Here is a 24532-nt window from a genome sequence, read left to right on the forward strand (position 1 = left end):
ACCTTTTTTGGCAGGGAAAATTAGTTTTTGGGTAAATTAGGTCTGACCAGGCTCATCCTTTGAGAAGGAGAATGCCAGGGCCAGTTATCAAGCCGTCTGTCTGTCCGTCTGTCCATCCCTGGACCGTTCCATATCCCTCGGAGCTCGCGGGGCCATCACCCCCTCTTTGTTTTTGGGGGGGGGGGGAGGGGAAAGGGGTTGTGTGTGTAAATTATTTTTCCCGTTAATTGTCTCTGCCTGTTCCTCCTCCCCGACAGCCTTGACGGGCACCGGGGCTGACCGGGGCGGGGCAGCGCCCTGGCGGGCGGGGGCGGCGCGAGCGGCTCGGTGCGCAGCCGGTGCCGGTGCCAGCCCGGGATCGCGGGCCGGTCCCCGGGCGGCAGCAGCAGCAGCAGCAGGCGGCGCTGCGCACCTTCCCGCCGGCACCGGCTCCGCCGGGCTCCGCTCGGCTCCGCGCCCGCCGCCCCCGCCCAGCCCCGCGCCGCCGCCGCCGCCGCCCGGCGATGCCCGCGGCCCCCGGCGGCTGCGGCCCGCGGAGGCGGCGCTGACCCGGCGGAGCGGAGCGGAGCGGCCCCCGGCATGGGCAGCGTCGGCCCCCGCCCGCCCCGAGGCCACCGGCAGGTACGTGCGGAAAGTTTGGCGGGGGAACGAGACGGCGGCCCCGGGCCGCTCCCGCCGCGGTGCCTAGCGCCGGCCCGGCGCCGCTCCGAGGGGACGCTGAGCCCCACCGGGGGCCGGGGAGCCGGGTCGGGAGCCGCCGGGATCGGCGTGCCGCTGGCGCCGGGATGCCGGTCCAGGGCTCCGCCGTGGGGTCCAGCGCTCCCGGCTCCGCCCGGCCGCCGTGCGTCGCTTCACGGTCTCCGCGCGTCCCGGTGCCCCGCCGCCCGCCGGGGCTCCCCGGGGCCGGTGCGGGGCTCGGGAGGGCCCCTGCAGTGAGTTTAACGGGGCCGGCTCTGCCCTGCGCCCCGTTACCGGTGGCTCCGACAGCAGCGGCGGCCGCGGTCCCTGCGGGCTATGGGGGGATTCGGAGCCGGTGGGGCCCGGTCCGACCCCAGCTCGGGGAGTGGGCTCGTCACGGATGCTGTTTTGCCAGCGCTGCGAAGCTACCCGCCTTTCTGGGAGGCAAAGCACTGCTGGAGAGATCCCAGATTCTGCAGCCAAGGATGCTCCGTTGCTCTGGAAGGGCAGTGGCACTGAGAACCAGCTGCCTCGTGGGGTGGCTCGAGGGGCACAGGATGGGCACAGGTCAGATGGCCCCATCACCACGAGCAGAGGCTCGGGGGCTCACAGCAGAGCATGAGCTGTACCAGTCCCATTCTGGAGTCATGAGTTTGTCCATGCTGTGGGCGCCAAGGCAGGGAAGCAGCAATCTCCTCCTCGTGCTCATGAGCCATCCCTTTTGCTGCAGAGGGCTTGGGGGGATGCTCATTAGCCTCGTTAGCACCGTGGGACACTGGACCCTGGCTGGAGGACGCAGTTCCACATGTGGCTTTAACGGAGGAGGAGGAAAACGTCCGTAGCTCCTGTGACAGCCGGAGTGGTCGCGTTCTGGGAGGGCAGCAGGGAGCTGTTCCTGTAGTGTGTCTGTCCTGGAGAACCTGGATGAAGCTCCCGTGTGTATGATGGCCCATGCCCACATGTGCCTACAGGGAGGGACGTGGACCCTCACAGAGGACCCATCATCTCTTGACACTCTGGTTGCAACTGAGATTGATAGTCTGAGTGATTGGGGAATTTGACAGTTCTTTCAGATCCCAGCTCAGACCCAAAAGGCAAAAGCAGCTAAAAAATGTTAGTGAAAAAAATCTACAAAATTCCAAGTAGCACATAACAGAAAGGAGAATACCAAGATCTTCAATCAAAATTAAGTGTTTTGACATGCCAGAACACCACTCTTCATTTCACTGACATTCCAGGCTGAAAAATCTCAAGTCAGACCAAACATTTGTAGTTGTAATCTCACGACATTGGAGGTTGATAACTGTCAAAACAGCAATTTCTTTGGAGCTGTGTTTTCTAATGGGAGTTTGGGCATGAGTGGGAGCTCTGAGTGCCTCTGCCAGCATGGAGCACTGGGATGCACTGTGTCCTCCTGCTCCCCTGAACCACTTATGCTCTCCTGGCCACCAGCGTGGCTCCTGCTCAGCTCAGTGGTTTCCCTTTGGAGCGTGGCATGGACAGTGTGGATTGCATTATTGATAACACTGTAATTTATTTATGCTTCCTTGGCTATAGCAAGGGCTTTAGCTCAGCCTTTCTGTGCTAAATATACTTTGCACTGGGAGCATGTTGCTGTCCTCTGTGGGATGGAGTGGCCAGTGGAGTGCTTGGTTTTTGGTCCAGCTGAGAGGTTTAGGAATGTCTCCTGGAAACTCACGTGGCCTGGAGGGTCCCATGGGCATGAGCTGGGGATGGGCTCCTCCAGAAGGACTCTGGTGTGTGCTGTGGGGCTCAGGCCTGGTGCCTGGGCATTGGGCTGCGCTACCTGCATGGAGCAGGAGCTGGAGCTGGAGCAGCAGCCAGGAAACCAGGGTCTCGTGATGGGGACCTGGCTGCTCTGCTGGAAGGTGCATGGGATGTTTGTTGGCACTGGGGGACTCACTGTTGTAAAAATTGCACTAGCGTTGTGTCTGCTGTCCTCACATCTGGGCTGCCAGCTGTGCCCCATCATGGGCCAAGACAGCTGGGACATAGCTCCTGCTGTGTGCGGCATGGCTGGGCAGGGGTGGCCCCAGGTGTGGGGCACGTGCCCCACTCCCTGCTGGGTGCAGTGCTGTGGCATTCACGGCCTCTGGATTCAGGTGAAGGACTGAGCAGCTCTGAGAGAGCTGTTTGCTTTGTCATTGCGCAAATAGTGCATGCTTTAAGCTGACATCCGTATTTACACAGTGGGCTGTCACGTCTCCAAAGGGACTCCAGCAGTACCAGCTGTTGTATGATCCCCCTCTGAGAAGCCTCATGCACAGCATATTGTGCCAGAACATCAGAGATCACCTACATATGGGTTTACGGGAGAGAGTCTTACAGTCCCACCAGATCACCTCGAGGAGCAATGGTGTTCTTGCACATTGAGCCACACTGGATTCTTCCTGGCAATGGAGGGGCTGGAGCAGGGGCAGCCCCTCATCACCCTCTGGGCAGGGATGGAGTCAGGACAGCAAGTGGGATGCTGCCAGACACTTCAGTCTGTTCCTGGCCAAGCCGACCATCCCGCAGCATTAATTATAAGTGTTTCCTTACCTCTAAATTCTTTTTTAGCACAAAATATGTGGTTTTGTCAATATACCTTTGGTTTCTTCCTGTGCAAATGTCAACACTTTTGATGACATTTTCTGATTTTTGTTTTCCAGATGGGAGAATCAAAGTGCAAAGTATCACTTTAAATCACCAATTCGGAATGAAGCATTTTTCATTTTGAAATGCCAGTTTAAAACAGGAAAATTCATTTTTAAATGCTTCCAAACAAGAAATGTCCTTTTTACCACTTCAAATCATTTCATTTTGATTAAAAATGTCAGCATACTCTGTCCTGGCTCTTCATTAGAGGAGTCTGTGGTTTCACTGTCTCATGGTCCAGAGCAGATAGAAATTTCAAACATGGTTGAAAATTGAAGATTTCTTCTCTGAGAGGTGTGGGTTTGTCCAGTGCACTGCCTGTGGAGGGGACTGTGGGTGCAAGGTTGGCACAGGGCAGGGGTACCCCTGGCACCTGCTGCTGGTCCAGGCAGCACTCCCCAGCCTCAGTGTCATCACCACTTTTCTTTGTGGGGTCTTGTTAGTAAGTTATGATCCAGTGCTAAAATTTTATGGGGGACATAGTTGTTTGCTGGACCTGGTGAGACCCCAGCAGGTGATAATGGAGGCTGGGAGGTCACCATGCCACCTGGCAGCTGCCAAGCAGTTACATGGCTGTTGGTGCTGCTGCCTGTGGAGTGCCAGAGCTGTTCCCATCTGAAGGGCTGTAAATAGTGAAGAGAACATGTTTAAAGAACCCAGCAGTAAAATACAAAACCTTTTGGGATTAACATTTTTCTCTAGGGGCTTCAGATGATGTAAAACTTGGCTTCTTCCCAGCGTGTGCTGCATGGAGTGGGAGTGGTGCCAGTGTGGTGCCAAGAGAGATTCTCAGTGTGTCCAGGGGTAGCTGATGCAGTTTTGAGTGTGTGGTTGCATGAATTTGGTGTCTGTGCTGGAAGGAGGAGCAGCCCCAGAGGAAGGTGATGCCTGGGAGAGCAGACTGCAGGTCCTGGAGCTGCCATGGGCTCTGTGTATCTGACTGGCAATCTGCTGCAATTCCTGCTTCCTGTGGGTGCTGGCCCCAGAACATCCAGCGGGATCAGCCCATCCTCCTGTTTGTCAGCAAGTGGTTTACAAGTGCCAAGCCTTGGGCATCACTGCAAGGGACCTCAGTGGCACAAGGACAGTAACAGCACGTAACCACGCGCAGAAAAGGCAGAACCTGAAATGACTCGCTGCTGATCTGCTCTGGCTCTTCCCACACACACTGCCTGTGCATTTAGTGTTTGTCATCTGCTTTAATGACCTACTATAAAGGACCTGATTTTGTGCTCTCAGCAGTAAAAATCAGGAGCAGCTCTGCAGGTCCTGCTGTTCAAAGGGGTGAGCAGTGTTATGGGCTGAGCTCCTGGAGAAGTTTCAGTGGTGTGATGGACACACGCTCATGCACCTGAGAGGGTGTGTCCTGAAGTGGGGCTGGTGAAATTCCCAGGTGTCCCCAGCCACTCCCAGGGACACAGTGGCTCATGCTGATGGCAGGTATCGCTGCCCATGTCCTTCTTTCTCCTTTCAGATGTGCTGATGTCTGCTCCTTGCAAAGACCTGACCCACCTGAGGTTGGCAGATGCACAGATGTGACCGTGAATCACCAGTAAAAGGTAACCATCACTCACTTGTACTGCTGCTGGTGGGATCTCTTTCTGTCCTGCTGAGATGGCCTATGCTGCTGATGAAGTCTGAGGTCATCTGAGGGTGGTGGGTGAATCCCTTCATCTCCCAGGGCCATGTGCCCACAGCCAGACACCCCAGTCCTCACAACGTTCAGGAGTCATACCACTGCGTGCAGGAGCATTGGTGAGTGGATCTCCACCTCCCAGCCCTCCTCAGTCCCTCTTCCTCCACATATCTCTTCTTGTTTTCGGTAGAATGAGTGAGAGAGATATACAGAGCCTGAGCAAATGGGTTTTCGTGCTCAGTCTCTGCCTTACCACGCTGTGGGGACGTCTGACGCTGGCCTCCACGCATCAGCACAGAAGCCATTCAGGTAGGGGAGCAAGACCCTTGCTGCATGTGTCACATGCTTGTGCCATCATCTGGGTCCCCATGACAATGGCAGTACTTTGGGGTCTTCATAGGATGCCTGAGGTGGGGGTTACGTGGGGATGAGCGGCTTGGTGAAGTTCTGTCTCACATTTCTTGGTGAGGGAGGAGGAGTTTCAGGCTGTGGTGCACACCTGGAGCAGGTGGGCATCTCTGGGGACCAAATGGTGACAGCCTCAGGGAGCTCAGTGTCCATCCCTTTCCTGGGGTCTGGGCAGCAAGGATGAGCATGCCAAATGTGTGGGGCAGCATCCAGCAAACAGACACCAAGAGGCACAACACAGTGCCACTGTGGCAGCTGTTGGATTGGCGTTTGGAGTGTCCACATGTGCAGGAAACTCCTGGGACTGCTCCTTCTAGATGGGTGGGAACACGCAGCCATAGCAGCTGCTGCTTGGACTTAGAAGTTGTGAATACTCATTATGGGGCATTTAAAACCAGTGGCTTGGTGAGCTTGGATGGTCTAAGGAGTTAAAGAAGGAATTTCTTCATGTCTGTAGCAAAATCTGAGACACATATAATGATCCATATGTTCATCTGATACATCTATGTGAACCCATTGTTGCAGTAATTCGTGCTCTGTGGGCAGTGGATGTAAATCCACCCAAGTTGCTATGAGTATCACAAACCCCACTTGTTATGTGGTGGACACTCTCCATCCTACTCTCCACTTATTAGAAATAAAAATTTGTATCGCCCTGGTTGCAGAGATCATCTAGGAAGATGGAACAAGTGTAAAGTAATGTAGAACTGATAGTCTTGGTGGAAAACATCATTGTGGCTCTGACATGTTCATTTGTTATTCCCAGCTGTGAATTTGAGATTTCCTCTCTGAGCATTGGAGTGCTGGTTTGTGGCATGGATGTGATTTTTTTGGAGGGGTTATGTGAACCCATGGTTGAAGTTTGTGTCTGGAGAAGAGAAGCATCTGAGAAGTTGTGCTTAGCCCTTTGTGCCCATCCTCCCTTGTACAGGAGCCTGATGAGCCAGGGGGGGACCTGGTGGTCCAGGGCTGGGGGCTCCTTGGAGCATGGTAGGAGGACGTATGGGGAGGTGGATGCTGGTGCCGCTGGTGGTACTGGTGTTACTGGTGTTAGTGGCAGAGCTGTGCACCTGGCAGCACAGGCAAACACTTGGATCCCAGGGCACCTGCTGTCGGCTTCATATGCCTCTGCTTGGAAAGGGCATTTAGGGGTTAATTTGAAACCATTCACGCTCTTGATTGACCCCACACCTAACCCTGTCCTATTTCTGTCATTTTTGCCTGACAGTTAAAGCAGTTCTAATCCTGTAATCCCCACCCGCATTGCTTAAAACCAAAACACATCTTCCAGAGTGCCTCCCTCACCCAATCAGTCAGCAGCTACCTGCCCTTCCCTCTTCCTAACCCTGGATACCCCATCCTTGGAAGTGTCCAAAGTCAGGCTGGACAGGGCTCTGAGCAACCTGGTTTAGTGGAAGGTGGCTCTGGTAGTGGCAGGCAGTGGAGCAAGATGAGCTTTAAGCTTCTTTCCAACCTAAACCATTCTGTGATTCTAACTGGGAGAAAACTCTCCACTTTTTTTCTGGGATGACTTTTTGGCACTGAATCAGATCTACCAGGGATATGGCCACTGCTGGCAGCTTAAATGCTCACTCAGCCTGCCCAATCCCAGTGCCAGAGAGCCCTGCTCCTCCATGGTATCGATTTGTAGGGAGCTGCTTCTTTGAATTGTGTTTATTCACAGGTAAAACCACCTAAAAATGATCAGTAGCAGAGGAAGGTCTTTAATTGTGACCTCAAACTTAAAAATTTCTTGAAGAGAGAGCCCACATGCAAACCCTCTCTTTGCTGTCCAGGGACACGTCTGACTGTGGCAAGCAGGTCTGATAATAGAATTGTAGAATATCTCAAGTTGGAAGAGATCCATAAGGATCATTAAGTCCAACTCCTGGCCCTGCACACAAATCATACCACGTGCCTGAGATCCCTTGTGCCCACCCCGCACATGGAGATGCTGCTTTGTCCGAGCAAAGTGCTTCTTCCTGTAGAATGTGGTTGGATTTAAGGGGCCACATGTATCAAACACGTTGTTTGGAAACAGAATAGGAGACTCCTTGGTGAAGAATAATTCACCAGCAGTTTAACCCCCTGTGTAACACAGTGAGGTCTTCATGTTGAGCAAGGCTGGAATGTCTGGATCCAACTCCCACAAAGGTGGCCCCAGCACCTTCTAAAGCTGATAATCAAAGGGCTGTCTTTGCCTTTATGCTCATCACTCAACCTGAAGCGGAAGTAAAAAAGCATTTAAGTCAGCTGGGATTTTTTCTTTTGGGAAATGAGGTTCTCTTGGCATTGCCTGACACTTACATGCATCCAACTTCTCTTCATTTTGTAGCTCTCCACCAGCAAGAGTATTTTACACTGAACATGTGGGGTTGTGCCCACGCTCCCTGAGATACTCAAAATGTGTAATTTCGGGTTATGCCATAAAAACCCCATGTTCTGCTGCTCATTTAAAGGTCAATCAGAGTAGGACAGCATTTTCATTTTATTTTTGCTTGCAGCATTCAAAAGCTGTTTGCTCTTACAATTCTTCATGGTTCCATGAGATAAGCTGTGTCTTTTAAAAACGGGTTCCAGTGGGGAAATACCAGTTAAATGGGAGGGAGAAGCATGCCAGAAGCTCTGCAACTTATCCCAGGCTCTCGGGAGGTTTCCTGCTGTCGGTGTTAAACACACCATCCATCTGATACGCATTTTGTTCCAAGTTTCCTGCTGCTCAGCAAAAGGAGAAGCAGCTGCAGGGAGCTCTGGAGCCCGCTGCTCGCACTGCACGTGGGCTCAGCCTCTCTGCTCTCGCTTCCCAGGCATGGGACATGAAAACCCCGAGTGGCAGGGGTGGGAAAACAAGTGAGTCTGGTGTATAGGAGCTGAGGTGCATTTTGGCAGCTGGGATGGCCCCTACCTGGCTCCCCATGGGCTCAAATGCATGGCCTGGGAAGGGGATGCAGTGTGCTGCTGCCAGGGCTGGAGCTGGTACCTGGAGGGGGCAAATTTCCAGCGGCATCATGTCCTAGGGCAGGGCAGGGTGCCAGATAGTCGGAAGAAAATGCAATGGAGAATGGTTTAAACTGGAAGGAGACAGGTTTTGGTTAGATATTCAGAAGAAATTCTTCTCTGTGAGGGTGGTGAGGCCCTGGCTCAGAATAGAGTCCTGGAAGTGTTCAAGCCTGGGCTGGATGGGGCTTGCAGTAGCCTAGCCTAGTAGAAGGTGTCCCTGCCCATGGCAGGGCGTGGAATAAGATGATTGCTAAGGTCCTTTCCAACCCTAACCAGGCTCTGATTCTACAGTTCTAAGACCTTCAGGCAAATGGAAGTATTTTGTGGCCTGAGAGCGGGATGAGTCCTGGGGCTGTGTGCTGCTTCTTCAGCTCTGCCATCAGTAGGGCCCTTGCTGTGAGGCTGTGTGTGCCCTAAAGGGGCTGGGGGGCTGTGCCAGGGGCTGGGGGGCTGTGTGTGCCCTAAAGGGGCTGGGGGGCTGTGCCAGGGCAATGGGGTACCTGCCCCACACAGGTAGCTCTTCCCGGGCAAGGACTCTGAGCACTGCAGTGCCCCACACTCAGCTGGCTGCCGTAAGGCAGAGGGAGTCAAATTTCTCTTTATCTCTGAGCTGCACCTTTCCGAGCAAATTAAAAGGGCTTTGACACGTTAGCAAACTGCTATTGCATGGTTGTAATGACCGATTTCTCAGTTCTGCCTGGCTCTCCCTCGGCTGAACCTTTTAAAATTAGCTGGAAATGAGCAGCCGGAGAGCAGGACTGCAAGGGAGCAGAGGGGTTGCCTGGGCAGCCCTCCCGGGAAGAGCTCTGCTAATGAAGCTTTTCTGAAAATTAGTCAAAACCCTAACTACGTGTGAACACTGAGACTCGAGGGTGTAAAATTCCCTGGTGAGGTGCACGGGGTGGAAGAGTGACTCCTTGTGGTCCTGGACCACAGTGTGAAAGGAATGTGGGCTCATAGGCAGCCCAAGCCAAGGGTCTCTACTTCCTCCTCAGATTATTTGAAAAATCCCATGAAGCATAAAGAAAAGGCAAAACAGTCATGTTTGTTCTGCAAAGGGTTGCTTTCCTTTTCACTTTCACCGGAGTCTACCATTTCTGTATACAAAAAGAATAGAATTCATTATTAAAGCTGAATTACTATGGCATCTCAAGCAGAAGATAAAATTTGTGGCCAGAGATATTATTACAAAATATTCCATATAATAATGGTGTAATTATTATGGACAGAAATGAAAGTAAGGGTTCATTAAAAGAAAATGACCATGAAATAGCAATAAATGTAGTGAATTAAAGTCCTGGTGATTGTGCAGCCCGTCCTGCCCGTGTGCGGTGGTGCTGGGCACAGGGTGTGTCCCGGAGCAGCTCCTCACATCCTCTGTCCCCAGTGACCCACAGGACCCAGGACATGCCCATGTGTGTCTCTACACTGCTGCTCCAATGCTCATTAAGCAGGAGCTGCAGGCATCTCTGGGGTCGTGGGAATGAAGTCTCTCAACCCTTTTTGGCTGATTTGTATTGTGCTTGTGTGGGCCATTACCCAGCTGGAGCACTGATTTGAGATGCTGACCAGCTCTAAACTCTGATCCCAGAGGTGATCAGCCAACACGGTAGTTTTCTATTTTCCTTAATATTTTAATGGCACTGGGAGGGGGAGCAGCAGAGCAGCTTGAATTGCTGATGAACACCATGACATTTCTCTGCTGCTGCAGGGTGGAAACCTGATCCTTCTCCAGGCAGTGGGTGGGTGATGGCAAGGTGGAGGCACTGACTGTAGCTGTGGTCGGAAGGGATGGTGCTCTGCTTGAAGCCAAAAGCAGCACAATGCACCATCCCCTCTTGTAGCAAAGTGCATCTCATTATCAGCTGCAATTAGCTAACGTGCTTGTTAGTTTCAATAAAGCTCTTGGCTTGGCCGTGGCAAGAGGGGATGCATTTTGGAGGGTACAATGGGTGTGAGGGCTATTAGGAGCAGGAGCTGAGATATAAGAGATGTGGAGCAGGAACCACCACTTTTCCTTACACGTGGGCTGGGAAGATGCTGTGCCCAGACACCAGCTGTATGTCACCAGCAGCCCCAGGGGTGATTCCAGAGCCGGGACACAGCTGTACATACCAGGCTCTCGTGGGCCTTGGTCCCAGCTCACAGCAGCAGTGCTGCCCAGGGCAGTGGGCAGGGGATGGCCTGAGCTCTCTGGGTCTCACGGGGCTGTTTCTCCTGCAGTGCACGTGGAGCCCGGCACATGCGAGGTCATCGCGGCTCACCGGTGCTGCAACAAGAACAAGATCGAGGAGCGCTCCCAGACAGTGAAGTGCTCCTGCTTCCCAGGGCAGGTGGCAGGGACAACACGGGCAGCTCCCTCCTGCGTGGACGGTGAGTACCCACGGTGCAACCCCTTTCTTTTCAATCCCTGACCTCATCTTCATGGGTTAAACAGGTGTGGGGTCTTCATGTCCCTGGCATTAGCAGAGGAGACCTGCCCTGGGATCCTACAGCAGAGCAGTGGGGAAGGGGGCACATTTTGGGGACGCTCTCTCATTGGACACTCACTGAGTTGGTGTGGCTATGATACTCCACTCTGTGCAGCCCTGGGCTATGTGCTGTGGGGGAGTTACTGGGGTTCCAGCATCACTGTGCTGGGGTCAGGTCTGCAGCACTGATCCCTGCACATCTCCTCACCCTGCTGCCACAGGATTCCAGCCATGCAACACCTTTTCCTGTGAGGAGCACCAAGCATATAACCTGTATGTTTTATTGAATGCCATTATGTACCATGACCAAGGAGCCATCAGGAGCACCACCAGCCCCTGCCAGCATGGTATTGATTTGCTTGACAGCCAGTGGCCTGTGACTGCAGTTCTGTGCAACACCAAGTAATGCCAGAATAAATTGTTAGGGAAGGCTCTTGTTGTCCCCAGCTGCTCAGGTCATATTGTTCCCAAATATAAGAGAGCCCACTCTGGTTGCCCAGACTGGAGCCATGAATCACAAGACCCTAATAGAGCAGAGTGGTAGGAGACAATCCCTTTGCTCTGTAAGTGGAGCCTGAAACAGGTTCTTGAACAGCGCTGCTCTCCCTGGGAGTGAGGACATTGGGCTTTTTTTTCCTTGGGTAGTGAGAGAAAACTGGGTGTTCTGGAGGCAGGTGGAGCAGCTGGGCCAGGTGAGGCCAGGCAGGTGAGGAGCAGCTCCTTGTCCAGGGCTCCTCAATGTGAGCTGTGCTGGAGAGAGGGGCTGGTGTCACCGAAAGGTGGGCAGAGCTGGTCCTCCATGCCCTGTGCTGCAGCCTGGCTGCTGATCCCCTCCTCTCCCCAGCCTCCATCGTGCTGCAGAAGTGGTGGTGCCAGATGGAGCCGTGTCTGGACGGGGAGGAATGCAAAGTGCTGCCTGACCTGTCAGGATGGAGCTGCAGCAGTGGCAACAAAGTGAAGACGACCAAGGTACGTCCCTGCCAGGTGATGGGGGGAACCCAGGTGTGCCTTCCCGAGCCTGGGGCAAGCAAGCAACACCCAGGAGAGCACCCACAGCTCCGTGGGGAAGGAGAGAGCTCCAGCTCCTTCAGGGCACACACTGATAAGGACTCACTGGAGCAGAGCAGAGGGTCTGGGCTGTGCACTTGTCACTGGTGCTGGAGGGGCTGGCAGGCATACCACAACCCTGAGTTCATCCCAGCTCTTTTCCAATTGATCATTCTTGCTGGAAGGCTTGGTGTTGGATGGCTCAGCCCCTCCTAGGTGTGCTTGTGTAACATCCCAGGGCTCCCAGGGTGTCCAGGTTGCTCCCCAGCACTACCCACTGCTCTGGGGCCACAGGTTGCCCTTCCCAACCCAGTGGCACAGCCCTGAATCTGCCCCTGTTCCCTGTCTGAGGCAATCATTTATGACAGAGCACTACACGATTATTATTTTCACAGCTTGCTGAATACCCCAAAGAACAAGGTGTAATTAAAATTTTATCAAACTCATTAGTAACTACATATATGCCATGGTTAATCAGTTGCATAATTTTGTAATCATTGTTCATACTGTTGAGTGTAATTATTCCTTATGCTTTCGTTTTCCTCGCCCCACATCCCCCACCACAAAATTATCGTATTAAGCAATGTCAGGATTTTTTTCATTGCTGCTATTATTTTTGTGCACAGAAAGCACTTTCGTGCTGAAGTGTTTTTATGGACATCCAAAATGGTTCCTCCAGCCCTGAGCATCCATCACTGACCAGTACCTACAGCATTACATTGAACTGGTTGTCTTTTTCCCCTCTTAGTGTTGTTTGGTTGGTTTCCCCCAGCAACTAACGTAGCACAAAGCCTCTGCTCTGGCTTTGCTGTCTTAAATTCTCGCGGGGACCATTCCCATCTGGAATGGGAGTAGGACTTGGGAGCTTCTGCTCTCCTGCCTCATCCAGCAGACCCCTCCATGGCCAACCTCCTTTTGGGTGCTGTGCCCCTCCTTAGGGAGGCAGCAGTTTGGGAACACAGACCTGTGTTTTCAAAAGGACTTCTGGTAACTTTGGATGACTTTAGTGACTTTGGAATGGTGCCAAAGGGCTGGATTTGCATTTCAGTCCCCTGTGCAGACACACCTCAGTGGGAGCTGCAGCCAGAGCACAAAAATCACAAACCATCCTTAAGGTGACATTTGGATGGCCACTCCATTAAATGAAAGTAAAGAGGCAATCTTATTTGCACCTCTTGAGGCTCTTTGCTGATAATTCATGGATGGGGAATCAGCTGGATGCATTGGATAATTTCTCCTCTCCTCCACAGGTCACTCGATAGCCCCCGTGCAGCATGGCACGGGCTGAGCAGCCTTGCCGCGGGTCCTGGTGCTCCCGTGGGCAGCAGGATGTGACCCTGCAGAGGGGGGCTGCTGCAGGGCTGCCAGGCTGCACCCGTCAGCAGGACTGTGACAGCTGCTGGATCAGAGCATCCTCTGTGCCCCAGCTTCCCTGGAGGCTGTAGGCAGGGATCCCAGTGCAGCTGCCAGCATCCCGTCACTCCACGGTTTCCTCCTCCTGGTGGACACATTCACCAACCAAGAAATGGGCTCGTTTTCTAATCCTCCTAAATAAAATACTCCCACTATGTAAGACCTGTTGACAATGCAGAGACAGACAGGCAGCAGGCCCCCAAAATGGGCTTTAATCTGAATAGCTGAAATCATTGCTGTGAGTCGCCCTTCCCCCTGAGATGCTGAATCCAGGTTGCATTGGAATCGGGAAATCAGTGGTTATGTGAAACCCTTCCCCATGCGGCTCCTAGCCCTGGGGTTCCTAGGAGCAGCTACTGGGCTGCAGTCTGATCCTGAGTCACTGAGGGCTGTTCTGCCCTTGGAGCCTGGCCTTTCCCTGCCCCAGCGCTATGACCACAGGCAGCAGATGTGGCAGTGTAGTCAGAGGGTGTCTGACACCCTGCTGGCTCCCAGGGATGGTGAGATGTCTCCATGGTGCATGCTGCTGGTTTCTCCTTCCTCAGTAATTGCATTATTCAGGTTGCAAATTTAGTGTTTTCCACCATGCAAATCCCAGGCACTGAATTTCTGCTTGTGTTTGCAATTGAATTTCAGACTTGTGCGAGGCGACCTCTCTGTCTGCAGTTCTGGGGTGTCTGGGGCATCAGACAGGGCCTCAGTGCAAGCTAGATTTTGTTGTAGTAACCCAAAATAAAGAAAAATGTACCACCTTCTGGCCCTGAGCTCATGACCTTCTCCAGGACACACTGTTTCCTGTGGTGTGGCAACTCAAGGTGGGGGACAGCGTGAGCTCTGTGCCCCCAATGTCAGAGGTGCTGGGGACCCTGGGGCTGTGGGACCAGCACCTCTGGCCCTGCTCTGGGACCCTGCAGGGGATGTGCTGGTGCAGGAGGGGCTGGAGATGGTGTGCGGACCATGGCAGTGAGGGGGTCCCTGCTGTGTTTGCTGCCACCTGCCTCCTGCCCTGGCTCCCACCACAGGACTCATTATTGAGATGTTTTTGTAATGGGGTATGTAATACCCTCTCCAGATGTGATGTAAATACCAGACTGTGAAATAATAAATTCATTTTAATCTCTGCAAAAGATCTTTTCACTTATCAGCAAAGGGAGGCTCTGGGAGTTCTTCTCATGCTGCTGAATCCAAGGTGAAGGGGCTGGGGACTCTGCCCTGGCCATTCCAGTCCATTCCAGCTTGTTCAATGACGGCTTTGGAGGAGAGCTGAAAGCCTGTTGTGGCCAGCAAAGGCTGAGTAGCTCATAGTGATCCTAAAGAAAAGTGCATTAATTTCTACAGGGTGCTTTGCTTAGAGCTTCTCTTATCCTGTTGCTTCCCCTTTGTGTGGCAGCTCCCACTGCTGCAGCGCTGTGCCCCCGAAGATGCTCCCCCTGCCAAAGGCCAGACTGGGATTTCAAAGGTTCCCACCTGGAGTCCTGTGCCCTCTGAGAACCTAGGCTGTCAAATGCAGAGTGGGAATCTGTTATTTCCAGTAGGAAACACCAGGCTGTAGATGGGAACTTCCCTGCTTGGCTGAGCATTTTCATAGCTGGCTCATAATGTGAAGGATCCACTCTGCGGAAGTGTTGAGCTTGACACCTACATTGATATAAAAACATTTTATTGTCTGCATAATAGGCACCCTTGAAGCTTATTTTTCACTTACTGCAGCCCACAGTTTAGTGAGGAATAGCCCCTTGGTGTCTCTGCTGAGTGCTGACCTCGCTGCTATCACACCATCAGAGTACACAAATACTGCAAATTGCTGCTCCTCTCTGGCAGGTAAATGTGTTTCCAAGGAAAACACTGCAGCCTGCAGGACTGCTGCTGTTACCCCAGGTTCCTGAGCAGCCAAGGAGGGATGCTGCTGCCACAACTTCTGGCCCTCTGCCCTTCTTCCACTCACTGTATTTGCAGTGGTTTCCTTTGGCCAAGCAGACAAACAGTCCTAGCAGGAGCAATAAACCAAGGAGGAGGGTGATGGTGAGGGGAACATCTCTGGGCTGAGACAAGGACTTTGATGCCCCATCTCTTCACTGCCTCAGTGGGACAATGCCACCTGCACGGTCCCCAGCAGACACCCTGATCCCTTCTCTTTCCATGTGACCACACTGCTGGTCCCTGAAGGACAAATCTGCAGGGGGATAGAATATAAGAAAATAAAGATAGTATAGAAAGTAATCTTACCCCTAAGGAGTTGCAGCTGGGCCCATTATCAAAGACTGGGAACAGGCCTGACTTTAACAGGCCACAGCTGAACCAATGAGAAGAAGAGTGCCATAAAAGAGTGGGTTGGCTGGTTGAGAAAGGGACTGGAGTCAGCTGGCTGCTTTGGGAAGAAGAGTCAGTGCTTGGGGGAGCTGCCCATGGGAAAACACCAAGAAGGTATGAAGCTTTTGTGATAAGGAGACAACAGCATGGAACCCCTGCAACAAGATGACAACATAAATCAACCCCTGCAGCTGCATCAGCAGCTTGGACACCCTCTCATGCCAGGGTCCCTGATCCACCCTGCCCAAGTCCCCATCGTGGTGGGAAAGTCTTGTGCCAAGTTCTGACTGGAGCTTGCACAGACAAGATTTGAAGTTGCCCAAGGGGTGATTAGTCAGAGGAAACTGTGACAGTTAATGTACTTTCAATATCATCTCCCTGGGTATTATAATTACACCCCATTCAATTAGTCTTCAGGGGAAAAAAAGTCTTTTGTATTAAGATTTGGTGGAGAATTATTAGAGAGTGAATTAAAAGACAAGGATTCCATTTTACCTACAAATACTAAAAGCATAATGCATAAAATACCCCCAAATTACAAGCTGACTAAATGTAGAGCTGTGCTAGGAGGTGAAATGAAAGGTAAAATGAAACCCTTTGAGCAGTACAAGGTGCAGTATTCTCAAAGAAATAAGATGGAAACATAATTAACCACCCAGCATTATGCTGAAAGATGGCAAATTGAAATGGGAGACAAAATTAGGTGAAATTGCAGAGCAGGCTCATTTATTTCTGCTTTATAAATCAGTGCTACCTGTCAGCAGTGATGCCAAGCTATTCCAGAACAGGAGCTTTCCCAGGGAGGATGTTCACAGGGACCTCACCTTGTCCATGTTGGGGTTGCTGTGCTCTCCTGGATGGTGAACTCTGTGTCACTGTGGGAGCAGGTGATGTCTCCAAGGGTCACATCTTTGGTGCCCTTTCCTTCACCCAGCCATGGTGCATTCAGGCCACACCTGGTCTGTCCTCTTCCCCAAAAGCAGTTTCCCTTTCCCTGATGCTTTGCTGCTCTAACTAGTGCCATCCTTGTGACTTTTGCAAGTGCTGCTCCTATGGCATCTCACAGGGAACCTACTATCAGTGGCCTCTTGCACTGGTGAGTGCAAGTCCAGTTTAGGGCTGGAGGAAAATTTTCTTTAACTGAGCTAAATTTCCTCCTCTCAGCCTTAATTGGCTCCCATACCCTATAACCTCTGCCCCCTCCACTCTCCTGCCATGGCTCTGCTTGCTCCTCTCTGCCCATTTGCTTTATTGCTGCTTTTCAATTAATTCAAACAAGAAAAGAATTGTCTTTTCCAGAAGTAGAAAGATTTTTGTTAGGATCACCTCAGCCATGCAAAAACATCCCTGTGCATCTCCTGTGCTGTGCTCAGGAATGGAGAAACCTGGAACTGGTTTATCAGATGAGGAGCAGAACCTGTCTCATCCAGCCTACAGGATTCACAGAGGTGGCAGGTGCCTGTGGCTGTTCTGGCACTACTGTATTTGGACATGAGCACATGGGTCAGGTTTTTTTCTACTTTGCCAATACCTTTCACTAAGAACACTATTTTTTTCTCCCCTCTGGCTTGTTTGCAAGTACATATATCCCTGTTTTAGGGATGTGAACCAAGTGGCTTCAGCACCCAGACATGCTGCCCCATCCCTCCTGCCCTCAGGACAGAAGCCAACAGCAGCCACAGCCCCACCGCCAGGATGTGGGGACATGTGGCCATAGGGACATGGGGCCGTGGGCACCTTCCCCACTGCCTTGCATGCCATGGGACTCCATTAGAATCACTAAGATAAAAATACAACAGCACAGTCTTTTCTCTGGTTAATACACTGTGATGGGGCTGTTGGAAGCATTAGATGGCTCTTCCAAAAATGCATCCTCATGTTTTATTCAACTGTGCATTTGTGAAGATGTTCTTAAGGGAATGAATAAAATATTCATTTAGATGCTCCTGTGCAATAAAGGCAGTCAGGGCAGAAACCATGCTGCTGGGTCGGGGCAGAGCTGGCCCTGCTGCAGGCAGCCTGACTCCTGCCACACCCCAGGAGGATCCCTGGAGATCACAGAATCTCCTGAGGTGGAAGGGACCCACAAGGATCATTGTGTTCAGCTGCTGGCCCTGCACAGGTCATCCCCTAGAACCCCACCGTGAAGGGCTGCACGGACATGGGTTCATCCTGGGCAGGCTCTGCTTGCCGCCTGGATCAGGGATTAAATAGAGGCTCATTTTTATAAAGGGATTTCTGGCCTTGTTTTCCTGCTGGGGCAGCTGCAGTGGCCACAGCAGAAAAAGAGCCATTGGCTGGGCCGGAGCAGAGAGGGAGAATGCAATTTAATTTGTGCATTTCCCAGCTTGTTAATCTCCTGACTTACTGCTGGTATTTGATTTCCGTAGCATTGCTTCATAATAAAGGGATTAGCCTGGACCCTAGGTCTGCTCTGATGCTCATCTACTAGGGATTAGAGAGAAATTTTGCAGTTAGGTTCATGGGTCAAATAGGTAGAAATGAAAATATGTGTATGGTTTTGTTGACATTTGCAGGAGCATTCAGTCTGTAATCTAGCACTGGCTCTCCTGACCCATTCAGCATCCCCTGCTTCCTGATCCTCTTGTGTCCTGTTTCACAGGGTTCCCAATACCCTGGGCCCTGCCTCACAGGGGTCCCAATCCCCTCCTCCTCGTGACAGGACAGTTTCAATCCCCTCTTCCCTGACTCATGGGCATCTCAGTCCCCTGTTCCCAGTCTCACAGGGGTCCCAGTCCTCTGCTGTTTGGCCCAGAGCCCCAGAGTCAGGAGCCTCAGCATCTCTTCCTCATCAGGGTGATGGATGCTGTGGTGGCAACCAGCAGTACCTCCAGCTGCCAGTGCTGGGCATGGTCAGGAAGTGCCTTAGGCAGTGTGTAAAATCCCTGTGAATTGTGGTTTGATTTTTTCCTGTGCACGTCTGTGGCACCAGAGGTTAATATATTACCAGGCTGACCTGGATATGAGCAAGTCAGACATCCTAATAAATGCATGTTAACTGAAAACACAGACAAATTATCACATGCTCCATTTCCTTCTAATGGTGTTCTTTTCTCTGCTCTCAGCTTCCCCATGTGTGCCAGGAGCCAGCTGCCCCTGGAGTCCTGTGGAGTAGGACTGGCCACCTCCCTTGTGTCACCTTCTCTGCAATGCTCCCAGCCCAGCCTGGTCCTCTGAGACATCAGGAGTGAGATCTTACAGGCAGAGAGAAGCAAAATTGATTTATGATCCAGTGCACAGAGCCAGGATTAAGTAATGATCCAATTAAACACTCCTGGATGTATTCCTATTAGTGAGCTCTAAGTCAATCAATTATTTAAATACAATAATACTTAAATACACTGGGAATCCTGTGATTATTACAGGGGCTGAGACCATGTGCATTAACAGCAAAATAAATATTGTGGATACTCAGTTCTGTAAGGGCTTTTTTTCCCTAGGAGCTGTGAAAACTGTGCAGGAACTGCTGTGGCCACTTACTCCAGTGTGAGCTGTTTCTGCACCTTCACCTCTCCTGCTAGCACCTATTTCCATTTGAGACCTCATCTGGAAAGCTGATGCCTGGAGCAAAGAATCCCAGGACTCTTAAATGCAGCAAGGTTATTAATTAATATTTTAACTGCTCTGCTGGAATAAATTTAGCTTTAATGAAGTAAAATTAAGCCAGTGGCCTGGTGCAAAATGAGCACAAGGATGGAGCTTATGTCATATTGTAGTGTCCCAGTGGTGAGTTTTTAAAGGGAAGCTGCATTTCAGGCAGAGCTCTGGCTGTCAGATGGTTTTCCCTGTATCACTTCCAAATGTAGTACAGCTGCCTTGGAGCCAGGAGCTGGAGATGTGCCGCCAGATGTTGGGAATTAAAGAGAACAAGCAAATCTGTGTCTTAAAAAAGAAGCCACTGTTATTTGGGATGGAGCCATGGGACTTGACATCAGGTTCCCTCTTCTATTAATCAGTATTTGTGTTGGGTTTAATTAGCTTTGATTGCAGTTTACAGATGTAAATGTGTCTCTCATGGCACCTCCCTCACCCCCTGGGAATATGAAATGAGTGTTTAGTGTAGCAGCATTGGAGCGATGCACAGGAAGGAAAACAAACAGAAGAGCTTCATGTGCAGCCTCAGAGTTTCTGGTGATCTCCATCTCAGTCTGTGGTAATAAATGGAAAAGGGAGAAGACCCCCAACAAGAGAAGAGCAAGGAGGAAGGAGCCCCATCTTGATGCTCCTAGAAAGCAGTGTCTGATGCTCTGAGGAAAGGTCCCTGTGCCAGTGTGGAGTCTGCAGGAGTTATGCACCAAGTTGTGCTCCACAGGAGGAACCACAGCTGCGAGGAGGAGCTGTGCCATGCACAGCCCAGCAGTGACCCTGAGGACACTTTGCATTAAGCTGCGGGGTCTCATGTCTGTCAGATGAAGAAAGAATTCCTTGCCAGGAGGTTAATGTGTTTGATTCACCCCCCACAGCAATATGATTGTCCTTATTAGTGTTTGCCGTTTTATAGTTTAATTAAGGTCACCCAGTGGGCCTGTAAATGACATCTTAATTAATAGCCTGCAATATCTGTCAGCACCAGTCAGGCTTACTGTGGGTACCTCGGGAGGAGAGTGAGAAGGGGAACATGAGGCACACCTGGAGCTCTCCCACTGCACAGAGGTCAGTGCTGATTCCAGAGCGCTCCTGGGTGTGACAGGAGCAGCGCAGCTCTGCCTGGGTGCTGCGTGTCCCCAAGGAAGGTGCTGTTTGATACTGGTATCCCAGATTTACACTGTGACGTTTACTCCCAAACCATGAGACAGAGCAGAGGCCACCTCACCAGCCCGTAAATCAGGATGTGTGTGATCTAAAACCTGCTTGTGACTCAGCGATGTACTCAGATCCATCTCTCGTGATTTACAACTCAGCTTGGTGACTTATTTCGAGTCAGTCAAGTTCAGAGGCAACCTATAACTCAGACTCATCACACATTCATCAGTGACACAGGACTTGGATAACTTGAGGATAACTTCAGAATTAATTGTGTTACTTATGAAGTTGCTGACATGACTAATCAATTGCCACATGGCAAATAAATCAGCAAGACACCTGAGAAATTCTTCATCCTTTTTTTTTCGGTTAGAAACTTCACATGCCTTATAAGTCAGATATTGTAACAGTTTGTTTTACATCAAACCCATACTTGGAAGATGGCCTATTGGGGAGAATATATATTTATGGAATATTGGTCCTGAACTGGTTAAAGGAGTTAAAGAAAATGCAAGGGCAGTGGGTTGAACATTTTATTTTACAATCATTATCTGTGTGCAAGAAATGAACTAAGAACTTGCCACAGTCATGGCTCAGTGTTTTGGGTCAGTGCAGGGCATGGTGCTGTGTCAGGAGCAGAGGTGTGAGCCATCCCCTCTATCCCACAGTCTCCACCGTCCCCATCCCAGGGTGAGCTCCTGCTTTACCCCTGGGCTCTCCCTGAGCTGGGAAGATGTGCATGGAGTTGACCTTCAGATCGGATCAGGTTGGCTGAGGCTTGGAGCAACCTGGCCTAGTGGAAGGTGTCCCTGCCCAGGACAGGGGATGGAACCAGATGAGTTTTTAGGCCCCTTCCAACCTGAACTATTCTGTGAGATTCTGTGATGCTTCCCAGGTTGCACACAAAACATCCTTTCTCTGGGAGCTCAGCAGTGCTGCTGTCATCTTGTCAGCCTCCTGCTCGCCAAGAGTAGCAGATCTGCTCTTAATGATAATAATCAATACATTCAATGAAGAATCAGATTTTATTTAATGTGCAATTCACTTAGAGTCTGACACCTCTAGATTTATTAAAGCAGTTCTTGTACATTGCCTTGGTACTGATTGATTCCTTGAAATGCATTTTAGTGGGGATTTAAAATCCCAACAAGATAGACATTTTCTATATCCTGCATTTAAACTGCTACAAATGCAACATGTTCTTATCAGTAGGTGTCCCTTTAGAATACAGAATCACCTCACTTTTGTTCTATATATAAAATACATGGAAGAGATTATTCAGAACATATTTAAAGGATGGGTTTTTTAATGAATCTGTAGGCAATTTACCATAAATTACAGATGGAAATATAAAATCTAATCAAACTAGTTGTATAAGCAAAGCCATATGTGCAAGAGTTCTGCTTCTGGGGGAAAAAATTGGAGATTATTTGAATATGTAGATTTTTAAAGTATTTCCTTAAGAAACTCAGCCTGCACAAAGTGTTGCTGCTCATAGATTGGGAAAAATTGCCAGTAAATATTTATATTAGCAGCTTCAGATAGAAAACCAAAACTCCGGGCAGAAGATCTAAGGTTTCCTACCAGATGCAGCTCTGAGACTTGCTGGTTTCTTGCTTCTCTCCCCAGTGGAGTGGGATTTTTTTTGGATGACTCTGCCTGGCTTTTTGTGGAGGGATCCCCTGAAACCCAGGGACAGCACATTTTCAAAAGCATTTTTCAAAGACCTTTAGACCCACAAGAACTTGTCACCCTAACTGTGGGCCTTAAACTCAATTTCCCTGTGTGAAGGGCTTGGTGAGTGGTCATTGCCTCCCCTTTCGAAAGCCCCAGCTGAGAAACACTAGGAAACTGTTGCTGCTGCTGCCACCCAAGCCTGGTTCAAGCCCTTGGGAGATGGTCTGGAAGTGGTGGGATGCAGAAAGACTTGATTGCCCCAATCTTCCTGATGATCCAAGAGCTGGCATGCAGCCCATGCCTGCACAGCCATTGGACACAGTCATGGAACAGGCAGAGATGGAAGAGCATATGCAATTTTGCTAGTTTTAGAACCATCGAATGGTTTGGCTTGGAAAGGACCTTAAAGATCTTCATAGCAGATGATTAAAACTGTTTTTAACCTACTGGTAAAGAAACCAATATTGGTGCCAATAGGCCAAAAGACATCCCTAGCTTTACTCTCTCTTGTATCCTCTCTTTCTTGTCTCATCTGCAGCTGGAATTGATTAATGTGATGCAAATATTGACAGCAAACTTCAGCTCCTGAGTTTGCCGGGTGCTAGCATGGGGTCATTGGCTGCTGAGTCCCATTTTCTGCTGGCAGCCGAGGCAGAGTGGCTGTCCCTGGTCACAGTGAACAGCTTGGCTTTCTGAGGGGGGAATAAAGCTCTGATGAGAACTTAAAAAGCCCAGCAGCCTGACTCTGTGGTGATGTGCTACTCAGTTTCTATGGGAACAGGCTGAGCGGGTTGATTGGAAGCCCACATATCGGAGAGGCAAGAGAAGGAGGGAGTGGGGCTGCGGATGCAGAGATTAATTGGTGTGACTCAGGCTGGGCTTTTATATAATTTGCAGCATCCCAAAAGGTGCCTGGGCACTGGAGTTGGAATGCAGTGAGGAGGTGTTCACAGGAGAACAATCTCATCGCTTGTTGAAATGATTGTAGCACCTACTCAAAAAAAGAAAAAAAAAAGAGGAAATGGGTGGTTTCTTTTTGTCCACTAGTTTCTAAATCACCTTTAACTTAGAATCATGGAATCATTAAGGTTGGAAAAGTCCTCTAGGGTCATTGAGTCCAGCATTAACCCAGCTCTGCCAGGTACACCACTAAACCATGTCCCTCAACATCACATCTACATGGTTTTTGAACATTTTCAGGAATAGTGATTCCACGACTTCCCTGGTCAGCCTGTTCCAAGGCTTGACTACCTTTCCAGCAAAGAAATTTTCCCTGATAGCCAATTTAAACCTTACTCATAAAGGTCACTGCTCAGGCCTGAGGAGCACCTGCTGCTGGTGGGAAGGGAAGAGGCTGTTCCTTCCCTTGCCCTTGCTCGGCTTGATCTCACCAATATTCACAGGTTAAAAATGGAATTTTTTTTCCATTTGAGAGATTATTACCAGCTATGGAAAGGAACAAAAGAAGCCATAAGATTGCCAAGCTTCAATCCTGACAGTGTATCACACACCACAAACCACCAGTCTCTCCTAAAAATGATCCCTGAGTTAAAAACCTCCCTTCTGTCAGCCTGGAGCTTGGACACACCTCAGCCCCTTTTTGGGCACATGCTGGCACATACCCTTTAGGAAGGCAAAGCTGCTGGCAGATTCCACGTCCACAACTCTCAGAGCCCCTTTGGTATGTTTGGATGCATTTTTCAGGATGGTTCATGAGCCGGGAGAGCAGTGGAATAATTGTAGAGCAAGTATAATATGTTCCACTTCAGCCATTTAGAAATAACAAGTAGAGCTACATGCTTGCTTGAAAAAAAAACACATTTGGAAACCAAAATTAGTTGCAAAGCTGAAAGATAAAGTCTGTTGTAAGCACTTGTAAGAAAGAGTTTAAGAAAAGGATTAAAAGGGATTAGTTGAGCCTCTGAGACAGAGAAGCTCCATCAGTAAATCTGATTATCAGCTCTGCATAGCACTCAGTGATTTAATACACCAAAAGGCTGATGCTGGAAATAAGGCGGATTTGGAGAGGCAGGCTCCCATCCCTGCCATGTCATGGAGGGTGGAGGCCACATGTGGCCAGCACTGAATGGGGTGACAGTCCCAAAATTCTCTCCATGGGATGGGGACTGCCTGGGATCAGAGCATGGTGCTCCCCTCCTGCCCACTGAAGGACATGTTATGCCACCAGGTCCTGGGCAAGAGCCTGAACCAGCATTATCATCAAATCATGGAATGGCTCGCAATAGAAGGGCTTTTAAAGCTCACTCAGTTCTACCCCCCTGCCATGGGCAGAGTCACTTCCCACAGCCCAGGTTTCTCCAAGCCCTGTCCAGCCTGGCCTTGGGCACTTCCAGAGATGAGGAGTTAGCTGGCAGATAGATGAGGTTTTCATCCTCTTCCTAATGAATGATGCTCAATGCAAATCAGGAGCTGTTACTCATGTGTCAGTGGCTGTTGAATTATTCATCGG

At 50.5% G+C, this 24532-nt stretch overlaps 1 protein-coding gene across 1 annotated transcript; it reads left to right on the forward strand.

Annotated features, from left to right (window-relative positions):
- Positions 1 to 532: 532 nt before the first annotated feature.
- On the forward strand, positions 533 to 14428 carry TAFA3 (TAFA chemokine like family member 3). The gene is made up of 6 exons (XM_030965768.1): positions 533 to 621; positions 4811 to 4895; positions 5163 to 5281; positions 10604 to 10753; positions 11696 to 11820; positions 13149 to 14428. The coding sequence occupies exons 3-6, from the start codon at positions 5164 to 5166 to the stop codon at positions 13158 to 13160; spliced, it is 405 nt and encodes a 134-aa protein (XP_030821628.1). The 5' UTR covers positions 533 to 621; positions 4811 to 4895; position 5163; the 3' UTR covers positions 13161 to 14428.
- Positions 14429 to 24532: the final 10104 nt, after the last annotated feature.

This window comes from Camarhynchus parvulus, chromosome 26 (assembly GCF_901933205.1).
Source record: "Camarhynchus parvulus chromosome 26, STF_HiC, whole genome shotgun sequence".
NCBI classification, from domain to species: Eukaryota; Metazoa; Chordata; class Aves; order Passeriformes; family Thraupidae; genus Camarhynchus; species Camarhynchus parvulus.

Bases quoted from the DNA above. Each gene is read 5' to 3' on its own strand.
- TAFA3 (XM_030965768.1), top strand. From the start codon at position 5,164: ATGAGTGAGAGAGATATACAGAGCCTGAGCAAATGGGTTTTCGTGCTC. The intron at 5,282-10,603 runs GTAGGGGAGCAA...TTTCTCCTGCAG, and splicing joins TCAGCACAGAAGCCATTCAG to TGCACGTGGAGCCCGGCACA. The intron at 10,754-11,695 runs GTGAGTACCCAC...TCCTCTCCCCAG, and splicing joins AGCTCCCTCCTGCGTGGACG to CCTCCATCGTGCTGCAGAAG.